Source organism: Canis lupus, chromosome X (genome assembly GCF_048164855.1).
Source record: "Canis lupus baileyi chromosome X, mCanLup2.hap1, whole genome shotgun sequence".
NCBI lineage: Eukaryota > Metazoa > Chordata > Mammalia > Carnivora > Canidae > Canis > Canis lupus.
In genome coordinates, this window is record NC_132876.1 from 46697831 (window position 1) to 46716588 (window position 18758).

At 45.7% G+C, this 18758-nt stretch overlaps 2 protein-coding genes across 3 annotated transcripts; one reads left to right on the forward strand and one right to left on the reverse strand.

The window, feature by feature from the left end:
- Positions 1–3514: 3514 nt before the first annotated feature.
- On the reverse strand, positions 3515–6602 carry ZCCHC18 (zinc finger CCHC-type containing 18). Of its 2 annotated transcripts, XM_072815428.1 has the most exons (3): positions 6341–6602; positions 5674–5745; positions 3515–5152 (listed from the first exon to the last, which is right to left on the reverse strand). In XM_072815428.1, the coding sequence occupies exon 3, from the start codon at positions 4943–4945 to the stop codon at positions 3830–3832; it is 1116 nt and encodes a 371-aa protein (XP_072671529.1). In that variant the 5' UTR covers positions 4946–5152; positions 5674–5745; positions 6341–6602; the 3' UTR covers positions 3515–3829. The 2 variants fall into 2 exon arrangements, with proteins under 2 accessions (XP_072671529.1, XP_072671530.1); XM_072815429.1 differs by lacking the exon at positions 5674–5745.
- Positions 6432–16862, forward strand: SLC25A53 (solute carrier family 25 member 53). Its single transcript, XM_072815430.1, has 2 exons — positions 6432–6807; positions 14366–16862. Exon 2 carries the CDS (start codon positions 14377–14379, stop codon positions 15295–15297), a length of 921 nt encoding a protein of 306 aa, XP_072671531.1. The 5' UTR covers positions 6432–6807; positions 14366–14376; the 3' UTR covers positions 15298–16862.
- Positions 16863–18758: the final 1896 nt, after the last annotated feature.

The following is an 18758-nucleotide window of genomic DNA, read 5'->3' on the forward strand; positions in this document are numbered from 1 at the left end:
CAAGTGTCTCGGCTTTTCACTGCATCTGTATCTTTGGGTAAATCCCCTCTAGTGCCATTGCTGGGGTCTAGGGTAGCTCTATTTTTAACTCTTTGAGGAACCTCCACACAGTTTTCCAGAGCGGCTGTACCAGTTCACATTTCCACCAACAGTGCAAGAGGGTTCCCTTTTCTCCACATTCTCTCCAACATTTGTTGTTTCCTGTCTTGTTAATTTTCACCATTGTCACTGGTGTGAGGTGGTATCTCATTGTGGTTTTGATTTGTATTTCCCCGATGGCAAGTGATGTGGAACATTTTCTCATGTGCTTGTTGGCCATGTCTATGTCTTCTTCGGTGAAATTTCTGTTCATGTCTTTTGCCCATTTCATGATTGGATTGTTTGTTTCTTGGCTGTTGAGTTTAATGAGTTCTTTATAGATCTTGGATACTATCCCTTTATCTGATATGTCATTTACAAATATCTTCTGCCATTCTGTAGGTTGTCTTTTAGTTTTGTTGACTGTTTCTTTTGCTGTGCAGAAGCTTTGGGTCTTGATTAAGTCCCAATAGTTCATTTTTACTTTTGTTTCCCTTGCCTTCATAGATGTATCTTGCAAGAAGTTGCTGTGGCCAAGTTCAAAAAGGGTGTTGCCTGTGTTCTCCTCTAGGATTTTTATAGCGGCAATGTCCACAATAGCCAAACTGTGGAAGGAGCCTCTGTGTCCATCGAAAGATGAATGGATAAAGAAGATGTTGTATATAACTCAGCCATTAGAATATATATATATTACTCAGCCATTAGAAACGACGAATATCCACCATTTGCTTCAATGTGGATGAAACTGGCAGGTATTATGCTGAGTGAAGTAAGTCAATCGGAGCAGAACAATCTTTATATGGTTTCACTCATATGGATAATATAAAAAATGGTGAAAGGGATTATAGGGGAAAGGAGAGAAAATGAAAGTGGGAAAAATTAGAGAGACAAACCATGAGAGACTCCTAACTCTGGGAAATGAACAAGGGGTAGTAGAAGGGCAGGTGGGCAGGGGATGGGGTGACTGGGTGACGGGCACTGAGGGAGCACTTGACGGGATGAGCGCTGGGTGTTATACTATATGTTGGCAAATCAAACTCCACTAAAAAAAAAAAAAGAATCTCAGGGACACAGGAGAATGAGTCAAGCAACAAATATTTATTAAGCAAAGATAGAGAAAGGTCTCAGAAGTGAGAGGGATCCCAACAGGGTTGCCTCTGAGGGCTTTTGGCCTGGCCTTTATTAGGAACCTACCAGGGAACCCAAGGCCTTGAGATTTCTTTGTGTGGTCTCAAGTGATTGACATATGGCTGTTTTGGGGTCTGGTGAATCTCTGGAATTGTTTGGTAACTGTCAAAGGGAGATATTTCGGGGCTAAGGAGGTTAATTTATTTTCTTCTCTGTTTTTACTGTCTTATCTCTGTTTTCTTGGGATGGGTAGGAGCCTGACTCTGGACCATTTGGTGTCCTTGGGATTTATGGGAGCCCACAGATTTATAGGAGCCTGACTCTGGGCCCTCCCTTTATCTTTCTCTGCCTAGCCCCATCTGTCCCTAACTCATTCCTACATCAATTAGTTTCAGATATAGTTTTCAGCAATTCATCAGTTGTGTATAACGCCCAGTGCTCATCACAATCCTTCCATGCCTGTGGTTCTTGGTCATGCCCCTTCGAAGAATGAAGAGGTAGACCAGACAGACGAAGGGTGGTAGGCAGCAGAGCAAAGTTTATTGAGTATTGTACAAAGTTCCCTAAGAGGGAGGGGACCAGAGAGGGTTGCCACAGGAGTTTCTAAGTCAAGGGGGTTTTATGGGCTTGTTGGTGGGCTGTTTTACTCTGATTAACCCTCCATGCGCCTGTCATCCAATCAGCTATTTGTCATCTATCTAATGTGTGGGAAAGGGTGGAAGGCTCCTTCGAGCCTGGTATAAAATCCTTTTAAGGGTGGTTTCCTCTTAGGGCAGGGGCCCCTTTCCCCTGCCTGCCTTTCTCCAACTATCCATCACTCATGAGCCTTTGCTTCTGGTCAGTTCTCAGCTAAAGGATCTGAGGCACAAGGGCCCTGCCAGTCTCCTTCTGGCCATGAGGTTAAGGAGGTGAAGCTTGAGGCAAACATGGGGTGCTAGGCATAGGGGAGGGATGTTGGCAGAGCACAGAGACTGAGCCTCTAGTCCTCTCCACTGAGAGAGAGTGTGTGGCTTGTGGGGGAGCCTGTAAGGTTAGGTTATGGGGTTAGGGAGGGAGCAGGAGCAAGAAGCCAGGGAAGAACTGATAGGGACAATTCTGGAAGGAGAAGCACTTCATGGCAGGTTTTGGATGTGGCAGCCCAGAGAAGGCTGCAATGGGCTTCTTGCATTACTTGGCTTCTATTCCTCCCTCGAGGCCTGAGCCTGCACCCCTCTGTTGCTTTTGAGGGGCCATCAACTGCTAGCATATTAGAGACCCCAAACACCTTCTTCCCCTTAGGACCACACAGCCCAGGGTTCTGTGTGAAACCTCCAGAGTCTGCCATTCCTACCAGTCTAGATGTGAATCTCCTGGCCTCTCATCCTCTCCCTGTCTTCTCCTCTCCCCTCCCTCTACAGCTCTGTGCTCCTTCCTGACAAACTCCCTCTGCATTTGTTCCATTATATTCCCTGCCGTAAACAAAATCATCCCCCATCAACCTTGTCCTGTTCACAAGGATAGGAACTGATATACCTACAAAGAACAGGGGACCCTTAGGGACAGAGGGTCATTTTTTATCACCCTCCAGCCTGGGCCATGAGATGGGAAGAAGCAGGTATCTAGGAAGGTTCTTCTATGATCCCTCTTTTCCTATTAATGTCCTCGGTTCTAAAAGGGTATGTGGGCTTTCTAATTCCCATGTTTTTCATGTCCTGGCACCCCGATTGCTTCTTTCTTCCTTGGGTATTCTCATTTGTTGGATCAGGAAAGGTTAGTTTCAAGTCCTTGGGCTGCTGATGTTCTCTAACATATATAACTAGGGGGAGGCTTGGGAGGTGCTGAGTTTCCTGGTACTGAATTCTCATGAGTAACTGCTTTCTCAGTACTGAGTGAGGAAGCGAGGGTAGTGTCAGCTCAAAGGACAGTCTTATTGATGCCACCGGCTGTTGTCCATAAGCAGCAGTAGCCACAGTCTAAGGAATCTACCCTGCTCCTTCCCAATGTCAACAGGAATGTAACCCTGAAATACCCATTTCCCACTTTTTCCCCCACCACTCTCCATCATCACTTTTCTCAGGATGCATTAGCGAGGCAAGCATTGGAATATTATTAACTAGTGAGTACAGATTTGATCCTGACCTAGGAGACAGGTCAGTTGTGATAAAGGGCCTTCTTGGGAGAATTTCAGCCCATTTCAGCTTCCTTTTTCCTCATCTTTAAATGAGGTTGGTAAAAACTCCACCTCACAGTATGACCCTCCCCCATTAGAGCTTCTATATTTGGTTCTTATTTTTTCCTCTATATTCCCAAAAGTAACATCACAGAGACATTGAACTTGATGCTTATATATATTGACATCGAACTCCACAACAAATATTATTTGGTGAAAAATAACAGCATAGAACAGCACTTATATTTGATCACTTTTATCTATACATATGTCTATCTAGGTACACAGTTACAGGGAAATATCTAGAAGGGCATTCATCAAAGGCCTAGGAATGTTTATATGAGGTTGGAGAGTTTCAGGTAATTTGTATTTTCCTTCATTTTGTGAAAGCCACTTTTTAATGCAGAAAGAAGTCTACTCCCCCCCCCACTGTTTTTCCCATCTGAAAACAGTTAAGGGTTCACTTGGCTCATTCTAGCACCTTACTTGAGGTCCAGAGAGGTCATTGTGTCTGCCAAGGCCCACTTTTGACCTCTCCTTCTCTATATGTGTCAGCTCCTGCAGAGTGATGATCAGATTCTCAAACACCTGGGCCTTGTGGCTCTCACTGTTGCAGGTTTCCTTTGGGTGACTTTCCTCACCACAATATGAACAAAAGATTGTGTTTTTTCGCTTTCTGGCTCTATGTATATCCCCAGGACCATTATTCTTATACCCAGAACCCCCACTGGTGGAAGGAGATTGAGTTGAGGAGCTGTTGGAGGAATCAATGACCAGTATTTGATCTAGAGGTCTGGCACTGCCTCTAAGGGGAGGGGCATCCATAAGTGTAAGTAGAGGGTCCTGAGATTCTACTAGAATCACATCCTCATCTGAGTCGTCAAGGGTATCATCTACCTCTTTCACGTTGCAGTCAGCACTACTGATTGCTATTGGCTGGGGGCTCTGAAATGCTACAGGGCTTGCTGCCCTCTCCAAGATTAGCTCAGACCTTTTGGGCCACTTTGGTTTCATAAAAGTGTCACTCCAATCCTCTTCCTGCTTTATCATCTTGATTAACTCCAAGAAATTAGGAGGATGCTCCTGATCATTTGCATACATCCTGAGATGTTTCAGCCTAAAGCGCAGGTCCCTATTTAGCTTAGCTCCTAAAAGGAGCTGGTGCAGACGGATCTGGTTTGCATCTTTCTGAGCTATGATCCCTGCCTGAATAGCATTCTGGAGCTGTACTTCTAAACGGATCACATAAAGGGAGGTTTTCTCCCCTTGTGCTTGCAAAGTGTTAAAAAATTTCCCATGGGCAGTGACCTTGCTTTCAGACTCCCCAAACATCAATTTCATTGCCCCACTTAGATTGGGGTTGGTGGCCTGGAGCAAACGCATGACCTCCCTGGCAGGGCCCCTAAGGGTGTTCATCAAGCACTTGAGCTTTTCCTCCTCAGACATATTCCAAACAGGCAGGACCCCAATGACCTGGATCAGCCAGGTTTCAAAGGTTTCTTCCCCTTGGGCTGGCACCACTCTCCCAGAGAACAACTTCACATTTCTTTCTGCCATGTTGACCCTTAAAGGACGAAGACTCCTTCCCATGGACCTCAAAATTGAATGGGCCCAAGGCGGCAAGGGTGTGTTTTGCCGCCGGCTATTACCCACATGTGCAACGATGCTAGCCTTGATGGATGACGGTCTTCTATCTGAATATAACAAGATGCTCAGGCTTTTTAGAAAAGCCTAATCTGTAGGAGGATTCCCCAAAGCAATGCTCCTGGGCTCTGGCTTCTTGTATCTCAATAGTGACTGTAAAGAAAAAGGAGTAAAAAAGGTCAATAAGGTAGTAGATTGCCGGGAAGTGGTCTGCAGTCACTCTACTTCCCTGAATACCTTGCAGTACATTTTATATTTGCTCACTGCCGTAAAAATATCCTGCAGGAAATTGGCAGTTAGAACTTTCTGGAGCTACTGGGTGTCCTTGTGCTAGCAGGAGTTACATCCATCCCCTCCAGCCAGTCCTCCAGGAGGGAGGGCAACTGTTGCTTTGAATTCTAGGGGAACTAGTGTGTGGAGTTGTTTGTTGGGCTCTCAAAATAGAGTACAATGGTCTAAATCTCACAGTTTTGTGATAATAAGTAAGAAATCAGGTAAAAATCACTGGATGTCAACTATACTCAAATATTTGAAAATTAAAGATCTCAACCATGCACCCTTCTCCGAGATTCCTCCCTCAATTCTTGGATTATAAAACGTAAACTCGGAAACAAGTGTATGCCTTAATTTCACTTCCAGCCTCTGCAACAGGTGCCCTCCATGAGAAAGCTCGCCTTCAGGGTAGGTCGACTTCTGTCCACTGGGGTTTGCAGATCCCAGTCCTCAGGGAGTCAAGACTGCTTCGTCTTGTTGGGCAGGACAGAGAAGGGAAGAGTCAGAAGCAGCCTTATCTCTCATTCTGCTGTCTCCCCACCCTCACTCCCGTCTCCGCTGTAGCCAGACGGAAAATTCCTTCTCCCACCTCTTGAATACAAGTCAGTGACCCCTTCCATTACATGTCCCCTGGGAAATCATTGGCTTATCCGCTCTGCAATAAGCCGCACAGAATTCAAGTTCGGATTTGGCTTTGATGGCCTACCACGGAGAAAGGGAATAAGAGTTGAACACGCACACCCACATATTCCTCCCCGGAAAGAGTTGGAAAATGCAAAAGGGGTTCAAAGCAGACAGCTTGTGATTATCTCCTCCTTGTCCCTATGACCCCTCAGAAACGCCCCTCCCCCTTTCAATTCAGGCAAATCCTACCCATTAGCTGTATCCAGCAAAAACCCCACCCCCTCCCTCAGCACCGCGGGGCCACGGGATTGCTCCATCCTCAACCAACCTCGCAGTTCCCGATTCCCCAAGTGGGGAGCCGCCAAGTACAGGTAAAGCTTCCACTTCCTCTCTCCGTGCTGGGCTATCGCGTCCCCCCCACCCCGCCCGCCTTTTTTTTGTTACCTGCGCTCCGCGGGTGAGCAGCGGATGCTCAGGCTTGGACAGCTGTGAATGCCGCCTTCCAGTCTCCGCGGGCCTGCAGGGGAAAAGGATGACGCCTCCTCCGCCGCCAAGCGACCGGGAGCTGCTGGATGGAACTGCTCCCCACAGCCGCCCAGCAAGGGGTAGCCAAGTCTAGCAGCGCGGTTCCCAAGGCAGCCGCGGCCGCCCCCGCCCACCGGCTGGGCCCTCCCAGCAGCCGCCGCTTCGGTTAGCCTCTGCCCATTGACACAATAGAGCTTGATGAGCGGGGCGGCGCGGCCAATCAGCGGGGCGCGGGGGAGGCCTCCCCTCTCAGCCTCCGGCCCCCGAGGCCATTGCTAGCAAAAGGGGGGAGCCAGCTGGCGGGGGCTGCGGCACACGGGCACGGGAGCCAGCGCGGTGTCAAGTGCAGCTCAGACGCACCGACCGGGCCGATTTACATTTTACCCGTGAGTTTGCTGCTTCCCCTTCTCATTCTTTCTCCCTCACCCCTTCCATCTCGACTCTCCTCCCTTCGCTCTTTGAGACCAGATGCCTTAAACACGGGGTGGGACAGAAATCAAGTGAACAATAAGAGCCCCTCACTTCTGTGTAGCGGGAAGGGGAGAAAGTATTTACTGAGTACTTTCTGCTTGCGAATGCGTTTGCACGGACGTCTCATTTATTCTTCTGAGCAGCCCTGTGGAGGAGATAGCGGTGTGCCGGTTTAACAGAGAGGGCACTTCAGCATTCAAGCAGTGTGGTTAGGAAGTGCAAAACTAAGAGCTCACACCCAAGTCGACATATCTGATTTCGAAGGCTCCCCCTTCTGAACACTTCTCTATACTCTCAGACTGAAAGTTAGTGGAGAAAAGCCAAAGTAGAGGTGGGAGGGCTCATTTGGAACTATATAGAATTAGTGAGCAAGGACTATTAGTCTCCATTGTACAGATGAAGAAACAGAGGTTAGGCATCTTGCCCAGCACGACACAGCAAATAAGTATCAGCATCCGGTTTTGTATCCAAGCCTGTTGTTCTAATGCTGTTTGCCCAGCTGAGCTGCCTAGAGAGTATTTTTACATTGGTGGTCTCAAACCCACCAGAAGTCTTGGTGTGATGGTAGTGTTGAGTGAGAGGGGTGGAGGAGGCAGCAGGGAGTAGGGAAAGCGGTGGGCAACTTTTGCAGTAACCGTTGTACAGGAGAGGAAACTAAAGCACTTTTCTTTCTCATTTTACACTATTTTTATACTACAATAAGCTGCCTATTTATTAAAAAAAAGTAAAACATTTCTACAGCTTATGAGCTCAAAGGAAACAAGACTCAGAGGTAAGATGCCTTGCCTGAGATGACAAGGTGAAGCCAAAATTTGGACCAAATCTCTCTGACACCAGAACCCATGCTATTAACCAAAGTATGGGTACAAGACTGGCTGCCTCAAAATCATTTTGGAGAGCTTTTTAGAAATGCAGATTCGTGAGCTCCACCTCTGGTGGATTCAGATTTACTGGGACTAGCAGTGGGGAGTGTGATTTATATTTTTAACCGGGGCTGTAGTTAATTCTGAGATGTAGAGAAGTTTATGAATCACTGCTGAATGCACATCATACTGAGGGTAATAAGTAAATGGCCTGCTGCCAATGTATCTGGCCACAGCACATCTGTCATGAAATGTAACTCCACTGAGCAGAGGTTCCCAACTAGGGTCATTTCTGAAATTGTTTACAAAGAATTTGGACTCTGTATTTTTCTGAGTCCTTAGTTTTGGAGATTTTCAAGTAAGTCTGTGGCCCAGAAATGGTTTAAGATTCATTCCCCTGCAATCTTTCTTCATAATATCTTCCTCTTTCAACTTGCACTTCAGGAAGAAGTGTGAGAAATGAAACAGTTTGACCTAACCCCTGATCCACAGATCTCTACCGCTGATACAGCTCTTTCATTTCCTGGCTTGAGGACAGGTTGCTAGGTTGCCCTTCTGTGAGCTCTTGAGGGGACCACTCCTTTGCTGGATTTGGCATCACTGGCCCTAGAGAAGAGCAACTCCATGGAAACGGCATGCAGGGCTGTCCTGCAGGGCTGCCAGCTTGAATGGGCTGTGAAGCCAGTGGCTGGGAAACTTTCTCTATATTCTATGACTTCTGGTTTTTGGAGAGCAGGTCTTACTTTCCTGATGTAAGTTGTGGCCAGAAGGCCCCCTGTGGAACTTTTTCTGGACTTGTTCTGGATGCTTGGAAGTAGATAAATAATCTAATGCCCTTCGACTGTTGTTGGGTTCATCTTCAACCTGCCAAGATACTTTACCTGATGCTCCTCTCTGTTGTAATCGTCGTCGTCTTCTAATTTTTTTTACAAACCCAATACCTAGGGTTCCTTGAAGTAAACATGTCAAATTTGGAGATGAGGACTTTTATCTGAGGACTGTGGCCTTTCTCTTGTGGATGGAACAGAGTGGGAGGTTGTGGGAGGTAGAGAGAAGTCTCCCCTCACAAAGTCAGGGGTGATGCTGGTGGTAGCTCTTGGGTTTCCTTCAGACTTTTACTTCTGCTCCCCGATATCATGACATCTGACCCTGGGTCTCAGCAGATTCCTGCTCTGTGTTTAAATTAGCTTCACTGACAACTTAGGTGATCTGCAGCTGGACCTGGTGGAGATGGGATCAAATAAACAAAGAATAGACCCTAGAAATCTAACCCAAAAAAAGTGAAAAGAAATGGATTGTGTAAAAGTGCCTGCATTGGACCCTTAATACAAAGCGAGGATCTCTTCGGGCTGGGAGGAGGATTTGCTGAGCTGGCTCCATTTGGATACAGAGCATCCCTTATCTCTGGCCTCATGTGTGGGAGCATGTTCCAACTCATGGCTCTAATGAGACCACATTTTCTAATTTCAACAAAGAAACTTAAAAGCCTGAAGGTTAGGGAATTAAAATTTTTCAGCTGAAACAGTAGTAATAGCTTCTCTTGGCTGCCTGCCTCCTCTGTGCCAGGAACTTTCCATCTGTTATCTCATTTAAGCTTCTCAGCAGCCCTGTTAGAACGTCATTGTTATCCCATTTTGCAGATAGGGAACCCGGGTCTCAGAGAAGTTAAGTAACTTATATAAGGCTCCACAACTTGGTAGTGGAGACACTGGGACTCCAGCCCCCTCAGGGCTGTCAAACTCCCAGGCCAATGAACAGCTTTGCTCTACTGTCTCCCAGACAAGCAATCTATTTTTTTTTTTTTTTTTTTTTTTTTTTTTTTAAAGATTTTATTTATTTATTCATGATAGTCACAGAGAGAGAGAGAGAGAGGCAGAGACACAGGCAGAGGGAGAAGCAGGCTCCATGCACCGGGAGCCCGATGTGGGATTCGATCCTGGGTCTCCAGGATCGCGCCCTGGGCCAAAGGCAGGCGCCAAACCGCTGCGCCACCCAGGGATCCCCCAGACAAGCAATCTAAAATGAACTCTGAAGAAGACCCAATGCATTTGACTGATTTCAGCCTTTAGAAAAAGTATAGTTGTAATCTCATCTTTATTTCTGGGATCTTTCTCTTTTTTTGTTTCTCTTTTTTTTTAAATGAAACTACCAATATAACTTATGGAGCAATTTATATATGAGTACTATGCTAAGAATTTTATATACTTCATCTCATGCAAGCTTCATGACAATCATTTTACAGATAAAGATACTGAGGCTCAGAGAGGTGAGGAGACTTGGCCAAGGTCATAAAGCTAGCAAGTGGCACAGTGAAATGCACTGTCTGCAGGCTGTCTGACTCCAGAGCCTGTGTCTTCATGCTGTAACACATTGCAGTGGGGGAAACAAATATGGCCCTTATTCTAAATCCGCTCCTCTCTGCCAACCACAGCTCTGCACTCAGAGCTGTGCCCCACTCGTGCTTTTAGGTCTCTGTAACTTAGACCTCTTGCTCAGCCTAGAATGCCTGCCCTCACTCCTCCACCTGCTCATTGATTAAGCATTAAGTCAGATGCCCCTCCTCAGAGAAATTTCTTGGCTGTTCCCTGTCCCAGGTGGAATAAATTGTTCTTGTCTCTCTGCTCTGACCTTGATTGGTGTGCCCTTTATTTTGCCTGCCAGTATCATTTAGCTCATTGTTGACTTGTCTCTTCCACTAGATTCCCAAGCCCTTGAAGGCAGGTACCAACTCCTATTCACCTCTAGCTTCATAGTAATTTACCCACAGTGATTACCCACAGTGATTCAGTGTAAATCAATGCAAGTTTGTAAGCTGACCAAAGACTGGCTAAGGGAGGCCCTGAATGAACAAATAAATGTGGGGCTGGATCCTTGGGTGGTCACACAGGCTGTCCATCTGGACAAGACTAGCTAGGGCCTGCCTTTGGCCCAGGGCGCGATCCTGGAGAGCCGGGATCGAATCCCACGTCGGGCTCCCGGTGCATGGAGCCTGCTTCTCCTTCTGCCTATGTCTCTGCCTCTCTCTCTCTCTCTGTGTGACTATCATAAATAAATAAAAAAAAAAATTAAAAAAAAAAAAAAAAGACTAGCTAGGGCAGTTTGGAATCCCCTGGGCTCACTTTGCTAGGCTATCAACATAAGAAGCACAACATGAGGTATAAGAATGGCTTCTCCAGACTGACTCCAGGTGCATTCTGTGGTGTGTACTTTGGAATTCATGCCAAGGGGCCAGACTGTCCAGAATTGTTTTTTTTCCAGAATTGTTTTATAGCACATCTTTGCATTCACAGAAGAAAGGTCTTCCCTGCCTCCCATGTCAACACAGGATTTGTTCCTCCATACCTCTTCATATGGTTCTGGCTGACCTGAGAGTATCCTGCAGGAGCCATGTGCTCTGTGGAGACAGACAGTGCAGTCAGGAAGCATCCTTTTTTTTTTTATTTTTTATTTATTTGTGATAGTCACAGAGAGAGAGAGAGAGAGAGAATGAGGCAGAGACACAGGCAGAGGGAGAAGCAGGCTCCATGCACCGGGAGCCCGACGTGGGATTTGATCCCGGGTCTCCAGGATCGCGCCCTGGGCCAAAGGCAGGCGCCAAACTGCTGCGCCACCCAGGGATCCCCCTTTTTTTTTTTTTTTAAATACTTCTTATCGAGGCCGCTATGGCTTAACCACTTTGTGTCATTTAATTTTATTAGTCGTTGCGACAACCTTTTGAGGTAGGTCTGTTGTCACTATTTCATGACTAAAGAAACAGAGACTGAGTGAAGTGTCTTGCCTAAGGTCACACAACCAAGCAATAGAGGCAGAATTCAGTTTTGGATCTCTGCCTCCCAAAGCCTGGCATCACAACAGGAGAATACATGGGGAAAAAAGTGGATTCTCCTCCCTGATAAAATAAGGAAGAATTACATTTATAAAATGATGAATAGATATTTAAGCTTCATCTTTAATTCCTGAAAATGAATTGGCATAAAGTGGCAGAAGGACTTGGGGATGGAAAAGCACAATTCTGCTATCAAATATTGGCTGAAATTCCCCCATGTCAGCCCCCGTGACATGTACAATATAAGGATGCCTAGAGAGCATTTTCCCCCTTTGGCTCATTTTATAACTGAGATGGATGAGGCCCCAACAGGTCAGTGAATTCCTAAACATCATATAGGAAGTTGACAGCTGACTGACACTTAGAATGCTGGTCTGCCCAATCTTAGCCCAGTTTTTCTGCTAAGTCAGCCTGCCTTATGCAGTCAGTCAACACATGTTTATATGTTACTCAGGAAGATGTGGAGAAGTAGAACACTACTGTACTTTGAGATAGAAGGGGACAAACATTTCCTTCACTATCCATCCTTATTTAGATGCAGGTAAGACTTGGGGGAAGAAGTCCCTTGGTAGTAGATCTGGGGAATGTTGGGGGTGCAGTGGCTTTGGGAACCTGAGCAGAGCCACCTGTGGCCTGGGGGTGGGGGAGGGGTCTCTTGGCTCTGGAGAGATGGAGGCAGCTGCTATGGGCACAGAGGGATACAAGAGTGGGCTCATGAGCCTTTGCTTCTGGCCAGTTCTCAGCTAAAGGATCTGAGGCACAAGGGCCCTGCCAGTCTCCTGGCCATGAGGTTAAGGAGGTGAAGCTTGAGGCAAACATGGGGTGCTAGGCATAGGGGAGGGATGTTGGCAGAGCACAGAGACTGAGCCTCTACTCCCTCCACTGAGAGAGAGTGTGTGTGGCTTGTGGGGGAGCCTGTAAGGTTAGGTTATGGGGTTAGGGAGGGAGCAGGAGCAAGAAGCCAGGGAAGAACTGATAGGGACAATTGAAGCACTTCATGGCAGGTTTTGGATGTGGCAGCCCAGAGAAAGCTGCAGTGGGCTTCTTGCATTACCTGACTTCTGCTCCTCCCTCGAGGCCTGAGCCTGCACCCCTCTGTCGCTTTTGAGGGGCCATCAACTGCTAGCATATTAGAGCCCCAAACACCTTCTTCCCCTCAGGACCACACAGCCCAGGGTTCTGTGTGAAACCTCCAGAGTCTGCCATTCCTACCAGTCTAGATGTGAATCTCCTGGCCTCTCATCCTCTCCCTGTCTTCTCCTCTCCCCTCCCTCTACAGCTCTGTGCTTCCTCTCCTCCACACACTGTCTCCTGCTGTGGCAATTCTGTCCTCTTAGCCCTATCTCCTTCCTGACAAACTCCCTCAGGTTCTCAGATATACCCTGAGCCTTCACTTCTTCATGATCTCGAGTTTCCTTCCTAGTTACCTCTCCTCTACATTAGCTCCCAGCCCTTTCTGGGGTGGGATCAGTAGTTTGGTGTCCTTGTACTGTGTCTTTCCTCTAGTACAGTGATTCTGAACCAAGGATGCTTTTGCTTCCCAGGGGCCATAGGGCAATGTCTGGAGATAATTTTGGTTATAATAGTTGGGTTGGTCCCAACTGGTGCTACCGACATTTAGTAAGTAGAGGCCAGCAGGCTGCTAAACATTCTGTGACACATAGGACAGGAATCTATAATAAAGAACTGTCTGGGGACGCCTGAGTGGCTGAGCAGCTGCCTTCGGCTCAGGGCGTGATCCCAGGGTCCTGGGATCAAGTCCCACACTGGGCTCCCCGTAGGGAGCATGCTTCTCCCTCTGCCTATGACTCTACCTCTCTGTGTGTCTCTCATGAATGAATAAATAAAATCTTTTCTTTTAAAAAGAATTGTCTGGCCAAAAATATCACATGTGTCCAGGTTGAAAATCCCTGCTCTCTTGTGTAGCCACAGGTCTACAAGGATAGGCTTAGAAATTGCCAGGTATGGAGCCTTTTGGTGCTGACCTTCCAGGAACAGCTACTCTTTCTGTTCCTCATTTGGGTGGAAGTGGGGGTGCAGAGCATTGCCATGAAACAACCAAGACACTGTCAGGAATCTGCAGACAGAAGATGAGAGAGATTCCTCATTCCCCAAATTTACTACCAGCTCTTAGAGAAAGTATTGGAATACAACTTCTGAATGCCTTCCTGCCTCTATGAGATTGTGCCACTCTTTGGAAAGAGAGCAGCAACTTATTAATTCTAGCAGTTTATCAAATGCAAAACTTCAAGTGGTGAACATTGAGTGCAATAGCTTCTGAAGCTCTCTCTCCCCAATTTTATTTTCTTCAATCACAAAGCTTCTTTGAGGAGTGCCTGAGTGGCTCAGTGGTAGTGTGTCTGACTTCGGCTTGGGTCGTCCTGGGCTCAAGTTCTGCATCAGGCATCCCGCAGGAAGCCTGCTTCTCACTCTGCCTATGTCTCTGCCTCTTTCTTTGTCTCTCATGAATAAATAAATAAGATCTTAAAAAAAGTTTCTTTGAATATTAGAGTATTTGATTTGTTGGTAAAACATGGTAAAGGTGACTCTTTTCAGAAAAAGAAAACCAAAACTACCTTTGTTTTAATTTGAGGTGGATGACTTCTTAAGAGTGTGCCTATTTCTCAGAAACTGGCCCAAAGTGTTGCTGTTTTTCTTAGAGCTGAGTTTCTTGGGGTCTCTGTTTCTAACTAGGCAGTGAAAATGCCACCAACAGATTGAATTGGTCAGTCTAACGTCTCCTGCCCTCCCTCACTCCTACCATTTTCTTCCATCTGTACCCAGTTGTCTTCAGCATGGAGGAACAGAACCACTCTTCTGGAAAGGAGCTTCAGCACCGGACACGAACAGAGTCTCCAGGAAAGAAAACCTGGCATTCCCAGGCATATGCCCTTGGGGCCGTTTCCAACTTTATGTCTACGTTTCTGACCTTCCCTATCTATAAGGTTGTGTTCCGGCAACAGATCCATGCTGTGGCGGTGTCAGAGGCTGTGCGACAGCTTTGGCATGAAGGCCCTCAATACTTCTACCGGGGAATATACCCACCACTTCTCTCCAAGACATTGCAAGGGACTCTGTTGTTTGGGACTTATGATAGCCTCCTGTGTTCTCTCTCTCCTGTTGGGCCACACTCCCTGGGACACCGCTGGGCTGCAGGGCTTATGTCTGGTGTGGTGGAGGCTGTGGCCTTGAGCCCCTTTGAAAGGGTGCAAAATGTGCTCCAGGATGGTCGCAAGCAAGCTCGCTTCCCCAGCACGTTCAGCATTCTCAAGGAATTCAACTCTTATGGGCTTTGGGGGCGGCTGTCACTGGGCTACTATCGTGGTTTCTGGCCTGTCCTTCTCAGGAACAGCCTGGGGAGTGCTCTGTATTTTTCCTTCAAGGACCCCATCCAGGATGGCTTGGCAGAGCAAGGCCTGCCCCACTGGGTTCCTGCCTTAGTGTCTGGGAGTGTCAATGGAACAATCACGTGCCTAGTTCTGTATCCTCTGATTGTGCTGGTGGCCAACATGCAGTCTCATATTGGCTGGCAAAGCATGCCGAGCCTGTGGGCCTCTGCCCAGGATGTGTGGGACACTCGGGGCCGAAAGGTGTTCCTGATCTACCGTGGAGGCTCCCTAGTCATCCTAAGGTCCAGCGTGACATGGGGCCTCACCACTGCTATCCATGACTTCCTGCAGAGGAAGTCTCGTTCCAGGAAAGAGCTGAAAGACTGACGAGCTGCAGAAAGCGTGGCCATGGCAAGTTTGTTATCTTAAGCTTTCCCAGGTCAGTCTAAATAGCTTACATCTTTGGCTTGGTTCCCTGATACAACCGTTCTTTAGCATCTTTGAACTGCCAGTGCATGGGAGAAGTTACCAACTACCAGCCTTTTGGGCACAGACAAAGCCCAACAGAAAGAAAGCCACTCCAGTCTCTCCACAGATTCAATAGCCTCAGACCTAGGAGGCCCTTAAAAAACATGTAACCTAGATGAAATGTCATTCCTTAAAGGAATTCCTTGACAATAAGAGGAAACATTCAAAGATGACCTTAGTTAGGCACTGAGTTCTGGGATCCCTCCAGCTATCCTTTGGACCAAACTTAGTGGAGGACCAGGGACTCCAATATCAAAGAACTAAGCTTGACTCTTAGGATATGAATTCCATAGAACTTCTCAGATGGCTACATTTTCAAGATATTGTTTGCTACCCCTACCACCCTTACTCTCACTTCTCAGGGCTGTGGGTTCTAGTTCCATTCAGGCTGGCAGTTGTGGCTGCAAATCCTAAATTAGACTTGCCTCAACTGATCAGATGTCACAAGAACTTATGGGCCTGGATATGGGAGTGGGAAGAGATGTCACTGGATGAGTGGAAAGAACAGACTTTGAGGGAAGAGATTTAGTTGCATGAGAAAAATTTACTATCAATTGCTTGGTGTTATCTGCCAAGATATTTTTGATAGCAAGGCAATCACATTGCCTAGAAACCATTTGAGTTTGCCTAAGAAATCTGCACGTGAAATGTTCATATCTCTTCATAAATGATTGTGTATTTTATTGCTGGGGATAAATGCAGTTACTGTGACAAAAAGATCAGGAATCTTAGCCCGCCATTCAGGGCCATTCAAAATACGGTCCCGATATAACTTAGAGCATTTTATCACACCACTACCACTTACATAGATCCCATTCAACCAGCTAAACTGGACTATTCTCTTTCCAAACATGCCTTGAACTTTTGCATGGCCATGCTTCGGACCACACTATTTCTCCACCTACAGTGCCCCTTCCTCACATGCCAGTCTGCCAAAATCCTTGCAGTTCCTCAAAGCCTAGCTCAGATGCCACCTTCTCTATGGAGACTCTTCTGATTTCCCACAACTGAATGTGATGTTAGTATCTTGTGATGCCCCTTTCAAGAACACTTCATACATGGCACTGATTCCATTATGTCACTGATTTCATGTGGCCCTGTGTTCCTATTGGTGTTCTTCAATACCTCCTACTAGACTGTAAAACTCCTTGAAAGCAGGGATTCTTGTATGCATTTTAAAATCTCCCCTTGTGTCTAGGTGCTCAATAATGTTGGCTGAATTATTGAATTGATTATCAAGCTGTGATACGATCTCTATCCTCAGGGTGCTGTCCCTTGTACATGAAAATAATGTTATTGATCCGTTGTCAGCAAGACACATGCCTTTGGGGTGTGGTTTTGTTTTCTTTTATTAGTGGATTTAGTTTTGTGCTAATGATAATGATGCTGCTAATAATAATAATAAATGACTTTCAACTGGAAAATTTGATGAGTTTGTGTTATTGATGGCATGTTTGCTATTAGCAACATCACAGGAACTAAATTTTCACAAACAGAAGCACATTGCATAACTGTCCCATTCATTTCAACTCTGGAATTTTGAAGAGTTCTAAGATGATATATGTTGCAGTTTCCCCCCTTGTATATGATATGATAATGACCTCCACTTACACCTCCATACCAGACTGAATTTGTTTAAAATGACCTGATTATAGATCCTAGCAATGAGAATTCCTCACTTAATAACACAGAAATTAAAGACACAGCAGTAGGCAATATGAGATCAGAATGTGTTTGCCTGCAAGGTCAAAAGAGAATGGCTGGTCCAGAATAGCTGCAGATGAGTTCCCATGTCTGATCCTTGTGCAGACTTGGATGGGGTAGGATGATACTCTGTGGATTCAAGAACAGGGAATACAGGGTCTGCACAAGGAAAGGAAAAATAGAACAGTAGCTAGTTCTATTTAAGGCTAACACTCATAAGGAAGAAAATATTTACAAAAATTCATAACTTAGTTTATAGCTGTGATTTTTTTTTAATTTTTATTTATTTATGATAGTCACACACAGATAGAGAGAGAGAGGCAGAGACACAGGCAGAGGGAGAAGCAGGCTCCATGCACCGGGAGCCCGACGTGGGACTCGATCCCGGGTCTCCAGGATCGCGCCCTGGGCCAAAGGCAGGCGCCAAACCGCTGCGCCACCCAGGGATCCCTATAGCTGTGATTTTTAAGCTGAAAAGGGGATAAACTACCATACTCCCCCCACATTTTAATCCAAGACATGCATTCATTGATTTCCAACTATGCTGTGGATTTCCATTTATGTCGCTGTATCAGCCCATATCCCTTTCTTCATTTTAACTTATAATTTAGAAATAATTTCAAACTTCTAGAAAAGTTGCCAGCATAAGTCAAGTATAAAGAGCACATATACTCTTTACCCAAATTCACCTGTTAACATTTTAGCCTATTTGCTTTATTGAGCACTCATTCTGTAGCTACACACACACAATATTTTTCTAGGAACTACCAAGGAATTACAATTTTAATATTTCTAGATTCAATATTTGTAGATTCAAATTACTTTTCAAAGATTATGTTTTATCTCTATGACAATGGCACAGTTACTATATAGATGGTCCCCAAATTAACTGTGGCTCGTTTTAGGATTATTTGACTTTAACGATGGTGTGAAAGCAATAGGTATTCAGTAGAAACTGCACTTTGATTTTTGAATGTTGATCTTTTCCGGGGCTAGAGATAATGTGGTAGATACTCTCACTAGGGGGGCAGCAGCAAAGAGCAGAGGCTCCCAGTCAGTCACATGATCACGAGGGTAAACAATCAATACACTGACAACCATTCTGTACTCACACAACCATTACGTTTTTCACTTTCAGTACAGTATTCAACAAATTACATGAGATATTCAACATTCTATTATGAAATAGGCTTTGTGTTAGATGATTTTGCCTAGCCATAAGCTAATGTAAGTGTGAGTGTTTAAGGTAGGCTAAATTAAGCTATAATGTTTGGTTAAACTACCAAATATAATATAATATAGGTATATTAAATGCATTTTTGACATAAAGTATTTTTAGCTTATGATGGGTTGATCAGGATATAACCCCATGTTAAATTGAGGAAGATCTATTGAATATTAGAAAATGAAAATTCATGACCTATTTTAAATCTACATTGGTGGTAATTGTTTAAACTTACTATATTTGCCCTTATAGAAATTTTATTTTTTAAAGATTTATTTTTTCACAAGAGACACACACAGAGAGAGGCAGAGACAGCCAGAGGAAGAAGAAGCAGGCTCCATGCAGGGAGTCTGATGTGGGACTCAATCCCAGGACTCCAGGATCATGTCCT